Here is a 24,320-nt window from a genome sequence, read left to right on the forward strand (position 1 = left end):
AATGGGAAGCATATCTCCAAAGTTTTGGCACTATTTAAAGAAATGCCACAAAAATAAATACAGGAACTAAAGTCCAACTAAAACTATTATTCCTTTAGGATATTCCTTATGTGGCTTTTCTCCTCACCATGAACTCAAAACTATACTGTGTTTGTTTGTTTATTAGAATAAGAGCTAATGCTAGAAAGACAAAAGAGAAAACTGAGGTACATTTCTTCAGAGAACTAAGTGAGCAATAACATAGCAGGTATAGGAGCGAATGGGACAGGAAGGCACTTGCCCCTATAAAAAGGTAAAGGTTCCCTTGCTCGAGAGCCAGTCGAATCCGACTCTAGGGTTGCGGTGCTCATCTCCGTCTCAAAGCCGAAGAGCCAGCGCTGTCCGAAGACGTTTCCGTGGTCATGTGGCCAGCATGACTAAACACCGAGGCGCACGGAAGACTGTTACCTTCCCACTGAAGTGGTACCTATTTATCTACTTGCAATTTCTTGCTTTCGAACTGCTAGGTTGGCAGGAGCTGGAACTAGAGACGGGAGCTCACTCCGTCATGCGGCAACTCGGGTCTCGAACTGCTGAACTACTGACCTTCCACAGCCTGCAGTTCATCGTCTTAACCACTTGAGCCACCGCAGCTCCCTTGCCCCTATACCTAGGCCATAAATAAAAAGGCAAAACTCTCCTGTGGGGACAGTTTTTGTAAACCAATTTTTGGGGCTCGAATTTCAGAACTTTTTGAAGCAGCTGCTGTGGTGATGCAGAACTCATAGGAGGGAATGCACATGGCGGGACTCCACAAAAAGAAAACTATTCTACAAGACAGGGTTTTTTTTCTGGTCATGGCAAAGGGAAGAGGGATAGAATGTGAAGTCATGAGGCTTGTTTACAAATTTATGTCATGAATTTTTATCCCATCTATCTCCACAAAGGTTACGTTCATAATCCCCTCCTCTATTATATCCTTACATCAATCCTTGAAGTATATTGGACTGAGGGAGAGTGATTTGGCATGTTCAGAGTCACCCACAGTGCAATCCTAAACACAGCTACACCCTTGTAAGCCCACTGGCTTCTATAGACTTAGAAGGGTGCTCCTCTGTTTAGGATTGCACTGCCAGTAGGTCTCATAGCTAGTGGGGATTTGAACCTGGGTCTCGTTGTCTGAGTCTGACATTCTGACCACTGAGAAGAAAAACATGAACCATCTTAGCAACATAGCTGCCTTTGGGGATGTAGCAGAATCTGCTTGATCTTACTTTATGCTCACTTTGGAAGTACCATAAATATATATGATATTTAATAACACCATCGCAAACTCATTTAAAGGGAAGGAACAGAAAGTAAAATGCTTTTTGTCAGAGCCTACAACACAGATATAATATAGAGGTAACAAATGGGTCAGAACAACAGGTAAAAAGAAAATCTGGAAGTTCAAAAAAAGTGTAACAGTAGGAAAAAGGGTTAGTTATTTTAACAACAACATATTCATTGTTTTAGTGTTAGCATTTCCCCACTGAATGCTATAGAATAAAAAAAGCTTAATTTTCAGAAATCTGATGCCCAGGATTCATGCAAAATCGCTTTACATGCATTTGCATGCCTTTTATAAATATGCAATTAACACAGCAGTGCTTGTTAATTTGTCATTTCTATGCGGACATGGACATTTCAGCCTATGTGCTTGTACAGTCGTCCAATCTGCACGTACAGCTGTATTAAATGGGCATGCAAAGAAGCCATGCACATCTTTTTAAGCATGTGCTTTGCATCTCATCTTTCTGAAAAAGCCTTTAATTGCAGTCTTGGACACTGAATCCCCATAACAATGATGCAGGAAGGGTCATTTTTCATTTGTACAGTGTCCTCCCCCAAAGAGAAGCCTAAAATTACCAATTCTGGTTCTTTAATATATTTATTTTAGAAAAAATACTGTGGTAAAAAATACACCAGTAAAGAAGGGCTGCTTGTCATAAGAAAGTTCAGAATGCTGAATCTGGCAAAGTTTCCTCATAATTTATGCTAACCAATGTGTGTAAAAAAAAAGTACAAATTTTACTTTTCTAATTCTCAGAGGCAGAAATGAAAGATACACTGTCAATTGAGGTGTCTGAAAGTAGGAAAATAGGATACAGAAAAATCAGTTCACAACACTTACAACTTTCATAATAGATTTTTCCCATGCTATTGATTTCTGTAACTGCTGAATGCACAGAGCTACCTGTGCAGCACTGCGGGCTTCTGACAATGCCCTTCTCCATACCCTTAGCCCTGGAGCAATATCCTCTTCCATTCTGCATTGAAATATAGAGAAATTAAGCAGGTCACATCCATTTTCATCAGTTTCTGAACGTGGAACAATCATTGTCACATTGAAAGCCAAGCGATGACAAAAAAAAAAGTACACAGCCAAGTAAGGGTAATAAAGGCTGAAGCAACTAAATTTGATGTAGTGCACAGACTGTGGCTACGTGCCTCAAAAGCTTAGTCACAACCAGTTAAATGTAAGATAAAATTTTTTGCAGGGTTAACATAAGTTAACGGAAAAGAAAACAATAAAACAAAACAAAATCTTTACAAAGCATCATGCATAAATAACGCGACCCGTGTGGATCAGAAGACATACGAGAAGGTACATAGATAAAAAAACACACAATAGAAAATAGGCTCCAATTAGCAAAGAAGCACAATAATTTTTTAAGTTAATCTCAATAACCTACCCGTCACCATCACCACTAACGGATGGTGCAGGAGCAGGGACAGTAACTGTGCCCACATTATCCAGTTTGATCTGAATGGTGGTACTTAAGGGGCTCTTCAGATACCTTCGCTCTATGTTCCGCTCCAAGTCAGCAAGTCTGGTTACTGCTATATCTAGAGGGTTGTCACTCTTCCGCTCTAGAGTACCGCTATTGCCTTCTTCTCCACCAGCACCGTCACCGTCTCGCTTCTTATGCAATTTAGTAACTGACTTATGTTCATAATATACCAGGTCTTCCCTTTCCGATGCTGGCTCGGGGCACATCCAACCCTACATTTTAATAGAAAGGTTTGCACAGGTTTGTTTGCTACTGTAAACACCAACATTTGGACAGTGGGCTTTGAGTTATCCCCTAAATTTAGTCTTTTTTTCCCCTTAAGAAGACTGTAGACATTTTTGCCTAAGAGTGTGTAAGCCTCTCTTTCCCATATGACTTGAACACAGTAATAATAAGCATTTAAACTATGAGTTTTAGAGAAACAATACTGACTTGAAATCCCCCGAGTGTTTCTGCAGATGGAAGAATTCGCGCCCACAGACTGATGTTCTCACCTTCCCTTTCCCACTGCAGCCTGTCTGAGGAAGTCTCTATATTATTAGCTCAATGGTAAGCATGAATGGGTTGGTTCCCAAGACCCATGAGCACAGCTCAAAGACCTTTGCTGCTTTCTCCTTAATACGATAGATCCTTGAGTACCACTTACCTTCCCAAACTATTCCTGAAATTCACTGGGAAGGGGATGAAGTACTAAAGGGGATTCTGGGGAAAAAATGGCCCCCACTATGTGCAGAACCAGAAGTTCCTTTCTATTTTTGTCCTTTACTCCACTTGTTAATTTTATTCCAACTTTTAAAAAATCCATTTAGCATCTCAAAAAAGTCACTAAGAGCTACTTTTTTCTCTTTTTTTTGCAACAAGTAATCATTGCCAAGGCAGTTGGAGGGTAACAGTTGTCCCAGTGAACTTGGTGAAACAGAAAGAGGTGCTGTAGATATGCCTACTCACCCAGTAGGATTTTTGAGTTTAGTCACTAAGAGCTACTTTTTTTTTTTTTTTGCAACAAGTAATCATTGCCAAGGCAGTTGGAGGGTAACAGTTGTCCCAGTGAACTTGGTGAAACAGAAAGAGGTGCTGTAGATATGCCTACTCACCCAGTAGGATTTTTGAGTTCTATATAAGACAAGTGGTTTGTTATGCGACTTGGAAGCACCCATTTGGGGAAAAAACAATCCAAAAGACTAAGGTTTACCTTAGAACTGTGGGAGACACATGTGGATACCTTAGACCATAGGTTCCCCAACCTGTTTCAACCTGTGGGCACCTTTGGAATTCGAACACAGGTTGGTGGGCACAGGCACCAAACGGCTGCAGCAAGAGTACTGCCACCTCAGCTTACTTTCAGTCACACAGTGAAGATCCTTGTGTTGTGGTGGGAGCTGCTGTCAAATGAACATTTTAAAAAATCTGTGCAGCCAATCAAATCTCCAATGGCTGACCAGAAGCCTGGCTAGGCAAAAAGCCCCAACTGGCCCCAGCCACTTTCTAAAAACACTTGGTGGGCGCCAGTAAAGGAGTTGGTGGGTGCCATGGTGAAGAAGAGATTGGATTTATACCCCGCCCTTCCCTACCCGAGGGAGTCTCCGAGCTCCTTTCCCTTCCCCACCCCACAACAGACACCCTTGTGAGGTAGGTGGGGCTGAGAGAGGTCTTTCGAGGACTGCTCTTGAGAGAACATCTGTAAAACAACTTGTAACTGACCCAAGGTCACACCAGCAGCTGCATGTGGAGGAATGGGGAATCAAACCTGGTTCTCCCAAATTAGAGTCTACGCTCCTAACCACTACACCAAACTGGCTCTCCCACGGCCACCACACTGAGGACCCCTGCCTTTGGCCACATCATCACATTCAGCACTCCCTTAACGATTGCTAGAGGCAACCAATTACTGGGAGTGGGGACAGGAAAATGCAGAATGTGGTGATGCCATGCTACATGTTTCTTTTGCTAGAGGTTAATTATGACCTGCTCAGCAACATGTCCCCTATAACTTCTAGTTGGGTTGCTTGCAATGCTGACTCATGTTCCTTCTCTGAAGATTTAACCAAGAGGGAAAAAATGCCTACTACTGTCTACTTTATATACAGATCATTTTTTACAAAAGAGAGGATGAACTCATTTCAGCCTAGGTGATACTACACTTATGAAACCATATTGGCTTTCTTCCCACCCATGATTTTATTGAGAAGGCACTTATCCTTAACTGTGAAAGAGCCACTGTTAACAGCTTTGAGCTTCAGCATTTGCAATGACATTACTGAACAGAGTTGTTGTTGTTTACTGAAGTACGTTTTACCTTGATTTGCAAACTAGCAGATGCCACTCTTCTTTCTAGGTCTTCCACCTGCTGAAGAATAGCAATATCCATCTCCATGGCTTGCTCTTCTGTGGACCAATTCTCCACAATATCTCGTGTTACCTGGTTTTCATCATTTTCCTGTACTTCAATAATTGCAACTGTATTTGGGAATCAGATTGAGTTACTTTAGTACAGGTTTCAATTCAACCAGACTTTGCAAGGTCAGGAATTCTTTTCTCAGGTGAAATGTAATATTACAGTGAGGCCAAGGATGATGAACTGTTTATAACAACAATTTTAAAAAGCCCAAAAATGAAACAGCATTTTGTGGCCTCTGTTATGTCATCCAAGTCAGTAAAGATCAGTTTGGCGTTTAAGAGGCTCCAATGGGTTTATTTTATTTATTTACTTGTTTAATTTATACTCCGCCCTATCCTACGAGTGGCCTCAGGGCAGCTTACAACAACTCATTAACAATAAAAACGATTAAAAAGTTGGAAAAACTTTGTGTGTATGCATCCATGTGTGCACATGCATGCACAGTGTCTTTTTCTTCTTTCCAACAATTTAACGTTACTTGGTTAAAGAAAAAATCTGGGAAGTCATTAATTCTTAGACTCTTCTGGTGAAAAAATTGTATTGATATGACATGTTGGCTCACAGATGGCGTTCTTGAAAAACGGCTACTTCTATGCCACTGCAGTGAGATGTATGTGACATGTCAGTTACATACCATCTTTATTCTTGAGGCAGGCTAGAGTAATATAATCCATATGCTTTTGTATTTGCTTCTGTAAGGCCTTTTCTCGAATTCCCCTGAGATGTAACACTTTAAGCAAAGCTTTTAGGTCCTCTGGGTCAACGATTCTCCACCAGCCAAACTGCATTTCTGAATCAAAACAGTGAGATTTTTTAAAAAAAGAAAGAAACGTTTGAAAAACATCACGTTAATATAAACAATAAAATCTTTGGCCTGTTTCTAAAACCTGATATGTTGGTACACAGGAGAAATGACAGTAGAGCTGACACATTGTTATTTTCCTTTCCTTGTATTCATTTCCACTATCAAAGAGACAAGCCTCTTTTTAAATTTAACAGTAACTTGCCCTTTAAGCAGTGGAAACTCCTGCAGATAAATCAGTTTTATAAATCTCAGGTTCTCCTCAGGATATTGGGGGGGGGGGATTCTGATTATTAAATTCAAATCCAAGTAGTGATAGCTGAAATTCTGAAATTAGAAACAATTATTTTTCCCTACTCCGGAGCACAATGGAAGACAGGAGGGCCTGGTGTCATGTGGTCCATGGGGTCGCGAAGAGTTGGACTTGACTGTGTGACTGAACAGCAGCAACAAAATTTTCCTTGTTGGAAGGAGGTGATACTTACCTTCTGGAATGGGCTTTGGACTAGGATAATCAACTGGTTTGGCTACTTCAACCACTGTACAAGGCGTAGAAGTTTGTTTCTCTACTTGTGGCACTGGTGATTCACTTTTACTGGCTGGAACACTGGGTGTCAAGAATGAATTGCCATTTCCCTCAGACAATCCTAGCCCGGACCCCATAGGAGGCATGGGAGATGGAAATGGAAGATTTGAAGTTATTACTCCAGTAGGCCATCCACAGAACTGAAGTCCCATTACAGGCAATCCTGTCTTCATCTGCTGGACCAAAAGGCATTTTAAAAAATACACGATCATTAGTCCTACTACAACAAGGAAAGCTGAAACCACAAGACAATACTTTCATTTCAAACACTGTATAAAACATACAGGAAGTCTGGGTTAGTAAGCATCTTTAAAAGTTATGACAACTGAATAAAATGAAGAATTAATTGTTTTTTTTTACATTTTCCAGTTTTTTTATATGGGAGTTTTTACCATAGCAACATAAAGTCCATGCTTTAAAAATCCATGATATTTAGAAACATCATTTAACATGTGGGTCAGTAATAGGGTTGCTAACCTCCAGGTAGAGCCTGGAGATCTCCCACATTACAACTGATCTCCAGATCAGAGAGATCAGTTCCCCTGAAAAAAAAAAGGCTGCTTTGAAGGGTGGACTCCATGACATTATGTCCTGCAGTGTTCCCTCTCCTCCCCAGACCCCCCCTGTCCCCGGGCTTCCCTCCCTAATCTCCAGGATCTCCCAACCTGGAACTGGCAGCCCTAGTCAGCAACCTTTTACAATTAAAGAGCAAACTACATCAAAATTCAGAGTAAGAGATCAACAAAAAGCCAGTACAAGAAAGCCCACTTACTTACGTGAAAATATACAGCTTAACATTGCTGTTAATTGGCATGCTGATTAATATGCCATAAAGTTTCCACAGTCCACACAGTGGTTGTTGTGAGTCCTTCGTTTGGAAGTACCCACACATGAGATTTCACAGTTAGTATATCCAGGAACACCATGTATGATTATTTTAGAGCACTGGCATAAAACTGCGTATGGCTTGCTCTTGGATTGCCGGCCACCTCTATCATTTCCCTTTCTCTAAAGCATCTCTTAAGAAGCCCTTTCATCCCATAAAAACATTTTCCTGCCATTCCTTTCACATATTGGTTATTCTAACATTTCACCTACCATTCCAGTGTACCCTAACTTGAAAGGCTTCATTTTCTTTTCTAAAGAACCATATTTGATTCTATACAAGCCATATTTGGCCCTAGGGCCATAGGTTGTTGCCCCCTTGCAAGTATTTGAACAAAGTAAAGAATCTGTCTTTCCACAGACTATATCAGTTTCCAAAACAGTAGACTATATAGTGGTGTTTTGTCATTCAGTTTACAGCAGCTGACTCCTTGGTGGAAACACAGGTTGCTTTCTCATTCACACACCCAACATTACAATAGGTTCCTGCGTGCTGATAACATGCCAAGTTGGTTCTTTACACACATATTATTGTGAGAAGCTATCCCACATGTATAGCCATCCACTCACAGGACAGTGGCCAATAAGATGAAGAGGAGAATGGTGATAGGAAATTCTTGCATATAGAGAAGAAAGGAACGGGGAATATGCAAAGGCTAAGTGGACTGTGTCCTCAGGTTGTATTTCTAAGCACATGAATTAATGTACACTAAAATCAATGCAAGTTACTTCCAGGTAAACACTTTGTATGTTTTTTTTTTTGGTGATCTGCAGTTCTGGAGAATCTGGGCACATGTTTAATCTACGGTTGTCAAGGTGTCCTTGATTTTTAAGGCACTCTGGAAAGGGAAAACAGATAAGGAGAAGATAAACTCCTGCTATTGCTTTGAAAAGTCTGCCACTCCTGCTAAATTTCAGAACAAGGGATGGTCCCTTAACCTGATGGCCAATTTTGGACACAGTCTGTCTCCTCCTGAACACCATTTGCAGTATTATGAATATGATTCAAGCAGGATATAATCCTGTCAAATAACTTTAGATAACATAATATAATAATCCTCTAACCATAGCCAGCATAGTGTAGTGCTGAGAATTTCAGACTAGGAACTTGGAGACTCAGGTCTGAATCCCTACTTAGCTGTGGAAGCTTTCTGGGTGACCTTGAGCTACTCACCCTCACTTAGCCTGACCTACCTCATAGAGTTGCTGTTGGTCTGCTTTACCTGTCTCCCCAATCGGAACCCAAAAAGGTGTACACTGTTATTCTCTCTTTCACTTAATCCTCACAACAACCCTGTGAGGTAGGTAGCTGGCTTGAGGTCACCCAGCAAACTTCCACGGCAGAGCAGGGATCTGAACTTAGGTCTCCCAGATCCTAGTCCAACGTTCTTAACCTCTATATCACTCTGGCTGTTGTGAGGATAAAATGGAGGAGGGGAGTATGATGTCATAAACTGCTTTGGTTCACTGGGGGGCAAGTGATGCTCTCTATTCTTGGTGCTTGGGGGGGGGGACATCTAGTGTCCTGGCCCCACTGGTGGACCTCCTGATGGCACCTGGTATTTTTGGCCCCTGTGTGACAGAGTGCTGGAGTGGATGGGTCATTGGCTTGATCCAACATTGGCTTCTCTTATGTTCTTATCAAAATGACAATAACGACCCTCACCCGACGGGACGTGAAAGCCGGAAGCTGCAGTCCGAAGCAGTGCGCGCCAGAGAAGGAAGCCATCAGAGCCTGCCTAGAGTTGGTCGCCAGCCACCCGGACGCCAGGAACAACGCCTGAAGCCTGCCGATGAGGAGGTAATAGGCCGCAGGGTGCTGCTAGGTAATCCCCTCCCCGTGAATCTGTGGCCCTAGCTAGGTAAACAAACTACGAAAGTAGTACAGTGTAAACCGCTCTGAGACCCATTAGGGGGGTCATGGGCGGTATAGAAATTGGAAATGTAATGTAAAACAATAATATCAAACCATTTAGAATATAAGGTACTGTTCAGTCATCTTTACACCTACACTTTGATGGCCGTCTACACATCTCAAAAATTAAGGAAGAAATAAAGGAATTTTTTGCTGGTACAAAGAAAATAAGATTGGACTTTTTTCAAAATGTAACTGATACTAACCTGAAGGGGTGATAATGTGAAAGGACTCAATCCCATTGGGCTTGGTGAAGAGGCAGAACCAACAAGTGGAGATGGGACAGGCGAAGGTGATTTGGATGGAGGATGAGAATGAGGAGTGAGTGAAGACGCGGCGGCAGCTGGCAGGTCCGTATGGGTAACCGATGTGTCATCACAAGGAGTTCTGGGCAAGAGACTGAACCACTGCCTGCTCTTTTCCGTAAGAGTCTTTAACAGTTGGTCATTTGAAATTAATGGAGCACTGTAAAACTTCCCTGGCCCACTTGCAAGAGGATTAAAGAGATTATTTGGATCGGACTTTTCACTGCTGCTTTGTGATACAGAGGGCTGGTGGCTACAGAGTGAGGTTTTAGAGCTGTTTTGATAAGATAACGAGCACCCATTCGCGGCACTGCCGTTGGCTTTCTGGGATGTAATGTCAGTTTCAGGAGGCATTTTTGCTACCTCCAACAGTTTGCTTAGCTTAGAAAAAGAGCCAGGTTTTTGCAGGAACAGATTCGTGCTGTCCTTTTCTTTGAGATCTTCTTTCTGATCACACTGATTTGGGTTTAAACAGCTTAATTTTTCCTCAGAGGTCTCAAACATCTCTTCTTTGATATGAATGTTTTTGGCCTTTTTCAGCTTCTCTTTTTCTTTTGCAATTTCTTCCAGACCTAGGCACACACACAAACACACATACACACACACACAACAATACCATTACTTAACAAAGCCATAATGAAGCATGTTATGAGAACAACAACAACCTCCACACGCTCATGTGCTCAAGATTTAGAAAATATAGCTGTAAAAATGGGAAGAAATTAGTTGGATTCTCTAAACTGTAAATGGAAACAGATCACTGAATGGATCTTTCCTCCTTTAGCTTGCAGCTTCCAGTGCCCCCCCCAAAAAAAAAGTAGGGACAACCCACACGAACCAGAGTAGGATGTAGCATTGGGGGGGGGGGGCTACAGATAGAAGGGGAAATTGGCAGAAATAATCCCCTGCTTCTTGTACTAGGACTTGTCTTTGAAAAGTTCGTGCAAGAGAAAAGGTTGATTTCTGTCTTTGAAAAGTTCATGCAAGAGGAGAAGGGACTGATTTCTTCTGAAGCCCTCAAACTGAAGCTCTCCCCATGCTGCCTCCCCTTCTGTTCACAAGGTGTCTCCCAATCCTCAGGAGAAGATATTAGAAGATTCAAGAGGCTATAGGAGAGAGGGAGGGAGAAGAGGGAGGCATCCACTCCAAAGGATCTGCTCAGGCACTTAAACCAACAAGCCTAAGGGACCGAAGTAAACACACATATGTATAGCTTTGTTTAGCAGGAAATTGTGAAATTGGCTTTTTAGCAATGTGTTCAGTTTTGGAATGAAAAGGCAATGGCATTTTCCAGATTATCCAGAATGAGGAGACAAACTAAAGTAACAGCAGTCTGCCTTGAGGTGGAGCCACCGTTTCTGAGTGCTATCCCACTTCAAAAGAAATCCCATTGCATGAACTGAGAACATCAAGGAGAGGGCTATGCTGAACCTTTCTCTCTGATGAACTAGTTTACTGAGTAGATAGAAGGCTATTTTGTTCATACAGAAGAGCATAAAAAATTAATGCATGTACATGTACATGCACAGTCTAGAATTCCACCTAACCTTAACCTCATCCTGTCATCTCATTGTATATAATGCATAGAGCACCCCTCTTATTGTGGAGCAGGAAATTCCTTAATTAGCAGAGCACACCCTTCAAAGCCCAGTGAATTCAGCTTGGTTTACCAACCTCAGGGTGGGGCCTAGAGTGCCCCCCCAATGCTGCTCCTAGGGGATGGGAGACCCTCCCCCAGATACAGTATGAGTGGGGAGTCTGAGGTCTACAGAAGAAGGAAGCCACAGTACAAATCAGTTTTTGTATGTGATAATCTAATGTTACTAAAAACTGTCTAGGCTTTAACAATGTCATGTAATTCATGTAATTAATCAATATATTTATGCCCTACTTTTGCAGCCAGATTGGCTCCCAAAGCAGCTTGAAGTTGAAACCTATCACAATTTTAATTAAAGTCAGATGCACAGTTCCACTGGGTTTCTATTTTTCCCTACTATGCCAAGGAAACTGCGTCAAATAATGGAGTGTTTCTTAGGCAGAATACTGAGAAGCTTTGATTGTCAATCATTAGAGTAAAGGTGGAGGTTTTAATTCTCCACTCTAGTCTCCACCGTATAACTTTTGGTGGTTTTTAAAAGCTGGGTCCTATGTTGTCCCTGCCTGTTGATAAGGATTTCCTTCTGGAAGGGAGCCTCCACAGATCTGATGCAATTAATTTAAATCTGATTTAATTTAATAAAATTAGGCTGTTTTAATTTTTTTAATCTGTGGTCATTCAGAATATCTGGTCATTATATAGTAACTATAAATCTGAATATACAGGCAAATAGATAATTGCCTCCATCCAGTTCAAGTAACATGGTTACATGTCTAATTCTGTCAGAATGTGGCTAGGCAGTTGCACCCAAATGCATATATCAATTCAGTGCAGATGGCCAATGTTATGAGAACAATTCAGTGCGGATGGCCAGTGACTTGGATCACTTTGATGGAAAGATGCCTACCACTGCAGCCCAAAATGACCCCCATGGTACTCCTGGGGGACAGGAGACCCCCGGGAACACTATGAGGGGGGAAACAGCAGAAGAAGGAAAAAATCAGCAAAATCAGCCTCCCTAACATCAGTGGAAATGTTAGGCATGAATCAACCCAACAATCCTATTTGCACTTGTGGCTCCTAAGAAGACGACCCATGTGTAGAAGGTGCTTCCATACTTCTCTCAACTAGGGTACTTTAAGTATGTTGAAATGCAAACCATCAGAACAATATTAGCCACCTGTTTAACAAACAAAGGTTTTATCTTTCAGAGAAGAGGGGAGAGTTCTTGTTTTAACTCAGTTCCCACATTTTCTATTAGGATGTGTCAACAAAAAATTAATAAAAAATTGTCACAAAGAACAAAAGAAAACAGACAGTAGCAGAGAAGGGAGAAGACTGCAGGGACAGCAAGTGCTCTGCATGGCAGCCATTTGTTTGCTTAGTTTCCACATCACTTAGTGCAGCTGCATAATTACAGATAAGCAGAGGTCAGTGTTTATGGTTGTGACTGCTAGCACCTGCACGGGTGTTTGCAGTTTCTACAAAATCTGAATTAATTTCCAAAAGGGAGGGAGAATAGTACTGTCCTAATTTTCTGATTACCCTTCTCAGAAATTTTGGAAAGGTTCACCTTTGCGGTGATGTTACATTTGGACATTAGTAACAGAGTTCAGAAAAATTGTGAGAGGTACATATCTCACAAAGCTGAATGTGGGTGGGCAGTACATTCACCTTTATTCCCTACTGCAGTCCCTACCACATTCTAATCATTGTACCTGGCAGAGAGTCAACCTCCACTTTTAAATCAGTAATTTAAAGAAGTGTCTCCGCCCCACAAAATGTTCCTTGTGATGTCTGCCCAGATTGTCACACTAAAACCATTGCCCCCTGGAAGTACAGATGACTTGCAAAAAGGTCACTCAGAGACTATCTCAGTCTGTTATTTCAAGCTGCCATTTTGCTGAAGTCATCCCTGCCAGTGTTAACCCCACTGCTTCATTCTGCAATCCAGAGAAGGCTCATAAGATCCAGAAGTGTTCCATTCTAAGGTCAGCAATCTTTCCTAACAGCGTCATGCAGGGATCAGCCCACAATTTAGATTTATCCTTCTCAGTTCTCTATTGAAAGAATTTCTCAATACCAAAAACAAAACAACAAAAACCTCACCCCTCCAGTGAAAAACCCTCAAAATCAAAGCTTGTAAGAAGCCTAGAAATGACTGAATCATTCCTATGACTACCTCATTACCTTCTCCACTTTCCATGCCTTCAACAAAAATACCCCCACATTGTGGCAGAATCCAGTATCGACGTCTGTAACGATCCTGGCCGAACATCATTGAACGTAAAGAGTGAGATGCTTCAAATAACTTTCTTCTGTATTGGTTTTGTTGCTGTTTGGTTGTAAAGAAATGCATTGTTATAATGTGTTCTATCACCCTCACCCCTCAATTTTTTCTTCATTATTTATTGATCAGTTAGATTTATATCCTGTTCTATCATGGGGACTGCCAGCATCTTACAGCAGTTCTTGAAGTTTGTTTCTTTTAAGGCCAGATTTATAAACATGACCTTTTATAGAACCAAAATATAAAACAAGTGCAGTTGTTGTTGTTTTTTTAAAAAAACAACCACTAAAACAAAACCCTTAAAAAACTAATGCTAAGGTATTTGGTGGTTCAATGGAGACTTTCTAGACATATTAGCTGTTTCAACAGAAAGGTCTCATTTGTCTCTGCCAATACCCTTGAGACAAAGAGCCAGATTGGTTATAGAATATCACAGTTGATGGATTTGAGCCACCTTAAACATTTCATTTTCTCTTAAAGGGTGCATTCTGCAATGCTGTCTCCTATATTTTTGGTACCAAATTTGCAGAGGAGAAAGGGATCAATAGTTTCCATTGCATGACAAGAGATGAAATCTTATCAATTATGCAGCACAGCAAATGGCATACGTAGTTATAAACTAGCCAGGCCACAAGAGATATTGTAGCTTATGATGGGAAATTAATGAGATAGTCTAACTGTCTTTGAGAGAAAATCATGTTTAGTATTATCTCTTGGAGAAACACACACACACATAAATTTAGGTCATGCCTGCACATTTGTGCTGTGATGATGTGTTGTCATGCTCTTGCCTTCTGTTGCACTGCACTGCAATGACTGACTGCAATCATTCTGCACTGCAATGACTGACGAGCGACAATCACCCATCAATGGAATACGTGAGCTGGAAGCAAGATGCATCAGAAAATGCAGTTCACTTGAGTTTGCTAACTTCAGGTTGGGAAATTGCTAGCGAATCAGAGGTGGGAAGGAACCACAGTGGGGTATAATGTCACAGAGTCCATCCTCCAAAGCAGCCATTTTCACCAGAGGAACTGATTATGTAGTCCAGAGATCCACTGTAATTCTGGAAAATCTCCAGGGCCCACCTGGAATTTGGCAGCCTGACTTGAGATGGGTGGTACATTTGGTCCTGTCAATGTGCGGGAGGGCAGGTGGAGCTTTAAGCGGTGGGGGGGGGGTAGCAACAGAGATTTTATGAAGGATGCATAGTTGAAACAGGACTTTCAGACAGTCGTCCCATTTCCTGACAAACCACCCATTACTCTGTAAATCCGTATCTCTCAATGCCTTTGTGGGGAGCTCCACAGTGCAATCCTGTACAGTTACTCCAGTCTAAACCCATGGATTTAGACAAGAATAACTCTGCACAGGATTGCACTGCCAGATACAGATTGACCATGCGATGTGTGGTTTGACCCTTATTTTGGGGGTGGGTGGGTTTCCAATTGTGTTTTACCACAGCCCAGAATGAGAAACGATTCCCTTCAGTTTTCAAAAACAGTCTGCAAGGCAGCATATGGAATCTGCTCTTCACAAAATAATGAAAGTCCACGTTTATTTATCTGAAATGTTTTACCTACTTTTCCTGTGATTTGCAGGAGAAGGATTTAAAGATGGACTCTAAGAATTCAAATCATAGTTCATTTGACCATGTCCAAATATTAAACACTTGTTCATCTTTGGTTAGTTCCAGTAGTGCCAGGGCTATCTCCACCTTCTCAAGTTTCAAGACCCTCAAGTCACACAAGGCCTGTACCAATCCCCAGCAGCCCACACAGTGGTTTAGGATGTTAGCAAAGTCACACAATCCAAACAAGATTATAGAGTGGTACTGTGCACTTTGGACCCCTTTACTGTAGTGCTCTTTGCATTCTTCTAGCTTAGTGCTAACAGTCCCAGAGTTCATACCCTTTAAGTCCACGGACTTCAACATACTTAGAAGGGTGTAACTCTGTTTAGGACTCCTGCACTCGTATTGTTTTTCAGAGGTTCAGTAAAATTAGGCTCAGCACCCCTTGAAGCAAAAAAAGTCAAAATGGCACAACCATCTCTTTACTTGTCCTTTCCCAGAAACTGAAGCCCCTTTGTTGCTTTTGTTTGCTTCACCTGTAAAGCTGGCCCGCTACAGGCAAGTCCAATAAATTTGAGTGAATACTAAAACACCTATTTAAAAACAGGGGGGGGGGGGGAGAGAATAAACTACAATCTAAATTGACACATACCTAAATAAAAAAGATTTAGATATAATAGAGGCATCTTACCTTAGTCAGCTTGTCAATTTGTTTCTCTAGTTCCTCCACACTTGCTGTCTGGTCCCCATCATCCTACCACCAATAAACAAAATACAGTGGTTGCATTATTCTCTAGAGGTTGATTACACTCCTTATAAACTACTAATGCTATCACAACTTTATGCCTTGTAAATTAATAAAACATAGCAAAAGTCATGTATTGGTTGTGAAATCTGGAACCCTGACATTTTTTTATCTGTGCAATGCAAACCCAGATTCACTTAACTGAGCACAGGGACAGAACCCAAGCAGAACTATTCCAAGGACATGAAAATACAAAAACCTCCAACCTCACCAGCCTGTGGTATTCTTACAAGCAGTTTGCCCCACAGCTACACACTATAGCTGTTGGCCAGGATTAAGGATAGCATTCTGTATGCAGGGATTTGGCAACTTCTTTTCCTTTTCCTCTTTATTAAAGAAACTTATTCATTCCCTGCACATAGGGTTGCATGCCCCCCACCCCCCAGTGGAGGCAGGAAATGTCCTATCCCCAGTATTTGTTTCGCACTATTGTTGGGCCAATGGTGTGATGTCATTTCCAAGAAAACCTGAAAGTGACACCAGCCCACTTTAGGGATCACCAGGGACTATATAGTTTTACCATAGAGTTTCTGCTGATTCCTCGAAGAGGCATGATGTTACTTCTGGGTTTCACACCACCACCAATGGCTGCCCCCCATGTCCCTGCCTTCCTGTCTCCTGCTGGTTGCCAGGACATGGCAACCAAGGTTCCCTTTAAGCTGCACCAGTCTGTGCAGGCCCTTTTTTCATGCCCTCCCTTTCCTATTTCTCTCTTTCTTTCCACCTGGCCAGTCCCTGTTGGCTTCCCCATGCCTGGTCGCCAGAGCCGCGCTACTCCCTCTCTTCCCAACCCAGTGCCAAGGAGGAGGGGGTTTTCAGGGGGGGAATGGAGGAGGCTTTGCATTGGGGGGAAAGGGGGGTAGGATAGTGCCTCTTTGGGACAGTGCGCTTATTCACCTGCACCCTTGCAGCCTTACTTTTCTTCCTTCCTTCCTTTTCTTTCTTTTTTCTTTATTCCACCCACCAAGCCCCATCTGCTTCATCTCAGTCTCCCCTCCTCACAGATAAAAAAGTTCTTTTATGCCCTCCCATTCCTATTTCTCTCTCTCTCTTTCCACCTCTCTTTTTCCACCTAGCTTTTACTTTCTTTCCACCTATCTTTCTCTCTTTCTTTCCACTTCTCTCTTGTTCCACCTCTCACTCTCTTCCTTTCCATCTCCTCTCTATTTCCACCTCTCTCTCTTTCTTTTCACCTCTCTTTCTTTCCACCTCTGTTTCTTCCTTATTTCTTTCTTTCCTCCTTTCTTTCCACCTCTTGTTCTTTCTGTCTTTCCTTCCTTCTTTCTACCACTTTCTTTCCACCCCTTTATTTCCTTCTTTCCTCCTCTTTTTCTTTCTTTCCTCCTCTTGTTCTTTCTGTCTTTCCTTCCTTCTTTCTACCACTTTCTTTCCACCCCTTCCTTTCTTTCTTTCTTTCTTTCCACCCCTTCCTTCCTTCCTTCCTTCCTTCCTTCCTTCCTTCCTTCCTTTCTTTCTTATGTTGTTCTCCATTCTGACATTTTATCTTTATAAAACCCTGTGAGGTAGGTCATCCAGAAAGTTTCTGCGGTAGAGTGGGGAATCAAACCTGTGTCTCCCAGAACCTAATCCAGTGCTCTGACCACTACACCACACTGACTACACACAGGTGGTTCTAAATCCACACTGGCTAAGTTTATGGGAGGCACGTAAACTGATGCACTGATACTAGTTGCCTATTGGGTATCTGAAATGGGACAGACACAGATGTTTTTCAAGAATGTTGAGGCAGTTTTCCTCTAGTATAGATACTTCCTCCATACTATATAGTACCTTTTTCTTGCTTTTATTGGACAAGACTGCCCCTATTCACCCTCCCACATCAAGGTCTGGAAGTTATATTTACCCTTTTCAAGTTCAAAATAAAAATAAAATAATGAGTCTTGGGGTTCATTATAACGGGATGTATGTTCAAATAGAAGACTTTGTAAAACTATAACCTCTTCTAAATAGCAAACTTGATAGCCTCAGACATATCTGTAGGGTGGTGTAGGGGCATCTCACAAACAAGTTCCTCTCCAAGTATGCAGAAAAACTATTAGTTTGTATATTTTATCAAAAGAAGCACACACACACACAAAATAGTTTGATGACAACATAATTTTTGTCCTACAGGAGCCATAGAATATCTAGGGTAGTTGAATGTCAACATAGGAAAACAGAGAGGGTGGGGGATGAAATTAGTCTGCTTGAGCCCCAAAGAGTTCTAATATCCAGGAAGGTTTGTTCATTATGGATGGAATTTCCCAATTCTCTGCCTCCTACTGTGATCATTTTTGTCACCAACAGAAATTCAACCTAAATGTATAGATTAACTATGTGAGGTAGATAAATATTAGAATCCCCGTACCTCATCTTCACAAATATCTGCTTTCTTTCCCTTTTTGTCATCCTTGTCCTCCTCATCCTCGTCATCTTCATCGGCTTGATCATCACTATAATCATCATCGTCGTCATCATAATCGCTGTCCCCTCCCTTCCGCCTCCTTTTTCGGCCTGGTGTGGGTGTACCCAGTGAATGCTGCTCTTCTCCTATGTCACCTCCTCCAGAAATATCTCTTTTGCCTGTTTTCTTAGCATGAATTATTCTAAGCCTATAAACACATGGTAGGCAAATGGTATTACTGAATGTTTGCCATAACATGCAAAAAGCTCCTCTTGCTAGGATTGCCAGCCCTGGGTTGGAAAATTCCTGGAGATACGGGGGTGAGGGTTGGGGAGGGTGGAGGTTTGGGGATGGCAGGGAGCTCAGCAGAGAGTCTGCCTTCTGACACTGCCATTTTCCCCAGGGGAACTGATTTCCATAGTCTGGAGATCAGTTGTAATTCTGTGAGAGCTCTAGTCCTCACCTTTAGGTTGGTAAGCCTATCCTCCGCACATCTCTGAAAACAAATCATATCCTTCCAGCTTCCATTATTCAGCAATTGTCTGCTACCTTGGTTTTGTTACCCTTGACTCAGTATGTGAGAACTACCATTCAACTAACACTGGTTTCTATTTGCCATGAATATTTGGTGAAAATAAATTCTGTTTGTTATGAATGTTCAGGTTTGGGTAGACTTACAACTCTTCAAAACATATGTAATCTTTCAGCAAATATTATTGGACTGGAATGAATTCTATTGAACATAACTAAAGCCCCATATAAAACATCTTAAAGACAAAAGAAGATATCAGTAGCTATTCTGTAAACTCAAGAAATACCTATTAATCCGTTTCACATTCTGGTCACTTTTGAATTCTCGATAATCTACTTTTCCCATTCACGTTTTTAAGTCTCAGTGTCTACCCTTTGCATCTAAAGACCCAAGAGGTGAGAAAATTGATTTACAAAGGGGACAATAAACTGAAACACTTGATCCTGGATTATCCCAGTACAACTCTTTTCTTTGTATTTCATTTTATGGGATATTTTATTGAACATTATGCAGGAGGTTTGGAAGCATTGTGGGCAACATATACCTTAGTTTCATTTTTTTAATGAAACGAAAGAAACTTACATACCAGTAAGTACAGTTGTAGTAGCCCTTCCTCATCTCTTATACCCTACAAAAGAAGATTCCATACAGCAGATGTTACAGCTCTACCTACCAGGAATCTAGCAGGCAAATATATTGAAACAACCTAGGAGGTATCGCAATAGCCAGGCTCAATACCCCTTTTTAATATTCTGACATACCAAAAAATGAAGAGATATGAAACTGTATCTGGAAAGGAAAAAGACTTTACAAGGAAGAAAAAGGAGGAAGAAAGAGTGCGAATTAGGATGGTAGAAGTAGAAAAATTACAGTAAACCAATGCTGCTATGTAATTTTTCAGTGTCTTATTCTTCCTTTCTTCTCCCATCTTACAAAACAGTATTCCATACAGCAAGTGGATAAGAGGCAGTGTAGGCATCTTCTTTAAAAAGCAGCCTTGGGAAAGTCTTTGATTAAAAGAAGAAACTGGATTTTAGGATGCTCATCAGACTACAGAGAGAGAAAGGGACGAGGATGAGCAGGTATTCCTAGCTGACCTCTATTAATAATCTGTGCCTCTGCCCTTCCAATACAAAAGACAAAATGTGTTTAAGACTTGACAGAGAACATGGTAGAATAAAACTGAATCAGGTATAAAACTCTTTAAAATATGTTCCATGTGTCAAGAAACAAAATGATTGTGTATGCCTGATTTCTAAACGTCTGCATCACTGCTTTTGTTTACTGCAAAAATGGCTGAATTAGTAATCTGTAATGGCATAGCAGCTAGGCTTAGAACACTACAGTCTAACAATAATGTCCTGGGGGAAAATCCTAGGACTGGGTAGTTAGACTGAGAAAAATTCTACAACTCAATTTAAGTAGAATTGGAGACGGGGGAAAAGGGGGGGGATACTCTGCAGTCAGGAAAATTTCCTGTACCTTTGGGTGCTTTCTTCACACAGGGGGGAGAAAACAGATGAATAAGCAAACATATGGACTCCAAAGTCATCGTTAATGGTGCAATACTAACCAGAGTTGCACCTCTCTAAGTCTACAGAAGGCAATGGGCTTGGAAGATTGTACCTCTGTTTAGGATGGCATTGCAACTCCCACTGACAACCATTTAGTGCTTTGCACTAGCTGCTCATTTGGCTTTCCAGAAACATGCAGGCGTTTGTCTAGAAACTACAGCTAATCAAGAACTGTAGCCGGTGTATTTAACTTTCCTGATGACAAAACTACAAGAAACAGCTATAAATAAAATTCTGCCAGAATATTTTTGTTTGTTACCAGTCACATTATTGAAGTTTCTCAGCCTCCCTAAACTTGAGCTGAAGGACGGCAGGGATATCTACACAGTGCCCCAACAATGTTCACTAAGAAAAGAGACAGCCAATCTCTTAATTGATTTCATAAACAATGCTGCAGGATATATGAATTAAGAACTTCTGACATCTTTAGCAAAATGTAAATTGTCCCCAATACTGAAAACTATTGTCATAATGAGAGAAGTCCAATAGACTCATATTTCCTTCTAATATAGTCAAGCTCATTAGTCTTGCTTACTAGAGCAGGATGGCCTTGGAGTTCCTTCGTAACCCCATTATAAGAGGGGGTCCTTCCTGTTACCTGCCTTCCAACTGCGAAAGAGGCAGTATAGTGACTGAGTGAACTTGGTCTAGCCACTAAGACAATTCTACCTCCGTAGGCCTGGATGCAGGCAATCACTTTGTTACCTGGAGCCTCTTGGAGGTTAAAAGAAAATGCAATAAGTCAAGCAATCAGTAAATGTATCCAAGAGATACATACAATGTGTGCATCTGCCTAATGTGTAAACAGAAATAATTCTGGTCTTCCAGTCAGTTGCTGTTGGCCTCTGTATCACGTTATGGTGAGAGAGCTATGGTATTTAAATAATTAAATATAAAAGATGTATACAGAGTTCTGTTTAAAACAAATATAGGGTGGTTACATTGCATGAGAGAGAGAGAGAACGAGAGAGCATGCTATGGTAGTACCTTTTAGACATCCTTTCCTTACTGAAGTAAGAGCCAAGGCACCTTTTAGAGAAAGTTTTAGAAAAAGGAAGACTGAAAGGTGCAAATGGAGCACCAGAAAATCTAGGACCTGATTAAGACACTTCTCAGAAGGGTAATGCTGCTTGAAGGCTTAGCAATGGAAGTGCTTCATGCAGTGCAACTGCTGTGTAGAACACTTACTGACACACATAAAACTGGTGACCATGAGATAAACCAATTTCTGTGGCCTAGAAAAATTTCCTGTTGAGTAAGTAGGAGTCCTCAGCTAGTCAAAATGAAATTTATGAAAGGATGGACAAGGAGAAAGTAATCAGGTTTATCAGACATGATGACAGTAGGAAGGGAAACTGAGAAGAGTAACCGAGGAAAAAGATTTAGAAAAGAAAAGGAATCCTGTTTATTTAAAACTGCTTGCCAACTTCTTGCAAGAAGAGCCAGGGAAGAGCTTTAAAGAAAAAAGACGCGAACAAACCCCAAAATCTACTACTTACATTTTCTGAAAGGGCAGGAGAGAGTAGACTGACTTGCCCCTGAGGCAAGAGGCAGCAAACAGGCATCTGCCGGTAGAGGCAGCATCAAAAATTTTCATTAGCCCTTTGACAGAATAGATTATGTATAGTATTCTATATAGGAAGCTAAATTGTTGGAGGTGCCTCACAAATACAGTCGTTAACCCTGCATAATTTAGGAGCCAGTAGTGTTAATAGCATTAAAATAGGTTTTTCTTCCTGCAATTTCTTTTAATTGTCTTTTGATTTCTTCTGTCTCCTTCTTGTTGTTCATCTTTACTTCTTCCTTCTGAGATACATTAGATAGATAGGTGGGAGGGAGAAACAGGATTAGAAACACAAGTATCTGAAGCAAAGGGCCCAGTAAGGACTCTTTCCTTTGCTAGACAAGAGAGAAACATGATTTGAAGAGAAGGAAATGGAGCCTTACTATGCATACCACCTGGCTACACATACCTCCTATGATTCACAGTAATTTCAACTTAAATTTCTATGGTAGATAGAGCCATTATACTTGCTGTATGGAATTTTATTTTGTACAATGGAAAAAAATAGGGGATGTAAAATTACATTCATTAAAAACTTGACAGTTTGCTCCATGGCAAACTGATGAGATTTACCTCACTGAATCATTCCCCCAGATCTACCACAGGAAATATTTAGTTTATACAGCCAACTCTGAGGTATTTTAATTAGATATCTTAGTTGTCTGAAAGTTTTTTAATGTAATTAGAGCAGAAAAATCTCAGCCTGAAAAATCTCCTTTCAGAATGATGCTAAAGTAAGTATGATAGTTGCAACCAGCTTTGACTAGCGCCAATTATAATTTGACAGCTCCAGAAATATTCAAATAAAAATTGGTCTTTTTTCACAGCATGCAAAATGACTTTCCTCCAGTTTGGAGTCCTATAAATTTCATATATCTTTAATGGATTTTCAGCAAGAAATCATGGGTCTTTAAAAATAATTTTCCATATTTACAGGAAATAAAAGTCACTTATAGTACTTGCTTTTATATGTCTTGTTTTTGCTTTTGAACCAATCATTATAACAAATGTAAAACACTGAAACAGTTAAAAGAAATATCACTTACTTTCGAAGTTTGCCTTCAACCATCCACTTATCTCTCCTTAAATTAGACATATAATCTATGTTTTTATCAATTTCACTGTAAAAGTAGAAAAAGCTCCAATGTTTAGGTCATTCATTGACTAAAGTTTTCTAAAACAAAATGTCTGAAGAGTACCTCTATTTGCATATATGCCTGATGCATATTATATATGTGACAACATAAATAAAGTAATTCAGTGGGGGCATGATCACCTCATAGTGTTCTCTAAAACAGAAATCTTTGGAGAATTACTGCTGATGGATGATACCAAAGGAAAATTCAGGCAGCTGTGATGGCCTGAAGCAACAGAACAAAGTTTGAGTCCAGTGGCACCTTTAAGACCAACAAAGTTTAATTCTGGGTATAAGCTTTCGTGGGCATGCACACTTTGTGCATGCCCACGAAAGCTTATACTCAGAATTAAACTTTGTTGCCCTTAAAGGTGCCACTGGACTCAAACTTTGTACCAAAGGAAAATGTAAGCAGCCCACTACAGGAAGTTCAAATATTCAAATATTGAAGTACACATTCAAAATGTATCTCTGATTAATTCTGAATGCACTGAAATAACTGAAAATGAAGCTGCCCTATACTGAATCAGGCCATCAAGGGCAATACTGTCGACTCAGACTGGCAGTGGCTCACCATGATTTCCAGTAGAGGTCTTTCACATCATCTACTACCACCAGTCTTTTTAGCTAAAAATGCCAGAAGTTGAACCTGTAACTGTCTACATGACAAGCAGACCCTCTAACACTAAGCCACAGCCCCTTCCATAGTTGTATACAGTGTTCCCTCTAAGCTGAGTTATTGTGAGCTAGCTCAGTTTTTTAGCCTCCAGCTCATACATTTTTGCCTTAGCTCAGGAAGGATGGCTCCAGAGCAAACTAATTGATGCGGTAGCCAAATCACTTGCTCACAACTTTAATGCCAGTAGCTCACAAAGTAGAATGTTTGCTCACAAGATTCCACAACTTAGAGGGAACATTATACGTTATTAAACAAAACATTGAAAAGGGATGGATCCACATTATATGTTATTAATGTTTGTAAGCCACGTTGTTTTGAAGAAGTGGGAAATAAACAAAACATTGAAAAGGGATGGATCCTGTGACTGTCTTCTGCTAAGCGACAACTCTTGCTGCAGGGATGGAGTCTTAGGATCCAGTCACCTAATGAACCATTCATTATTATTTTTACAGTGATCAGCTCT

At 40.9% G+C, this 24,320-nt stretch overlaps 1 protein-coding gene across 1 annotated transcript in view; it reads right to left on the reverse strand.

Moving 5' to 3' along the window:
• BAZ2B (bromodomain adjacent to zinc finger domain 2B) overlaps positions 1–24,320 on the reverse strand; it is a 160,571-nt gene that overhangs the window by 10,647 nt on the left and 125,604 nt on the right. Inside the window, exons 22-31 of the mRNA XM_015411533.1 lie at positions 23,090–23,164; positions 18,338–18,581; positions 15,856–15,918; positions 13,492–13,636; positions 9,606–10,276; positions 6,499–6,772; positions 5,846–6,001; positions 5,110–5,270; positions 2,820–3,025; positions 2,153–2,288 (exon numbers count right to left, since the gene is read on the reverse strand). Of these exons, the coding sequence (XP_015267019.1) occupies positions 2,153–2,288; positions 2,820–3,025; positions 5,110–5,270; positions 5,846–6,001; positions 6,499–6,772; positions 9,606–10,276; positions 13,492–13,636; positions 15,856–15,918; positions 18,338–18,581; positions 23,090–23,164 (2,131 nt within the window). The remainder of the gene's footprint in view (positions 1–2,152; positions 2,289–2,819; positions 3,026–5,109; positions 5,271–5,845; positions 6,002–6,498; positions 6,773–9,605; positions 10,277–13,491; positions 13,637–15,855; positions 15,919–18,337; positions 18,582–23,089; positions 23,165–24,320) is intronic.

This window comes from Gekko japonicus, unplaced genomic scaffold, assembly GCF_001447785.1.
Source record: "Gekko japonicus isolate JY-2015 unplaced genomic scaffold, Gekko_japonicus_V1.1 scaffold6, whole genome shotgun sequence".
NCBI lineage: Eukaryota > Metazoa > Chordata > Lepidosauria > Squamata > Gekkonidae > Gekko > Gekko japonicus.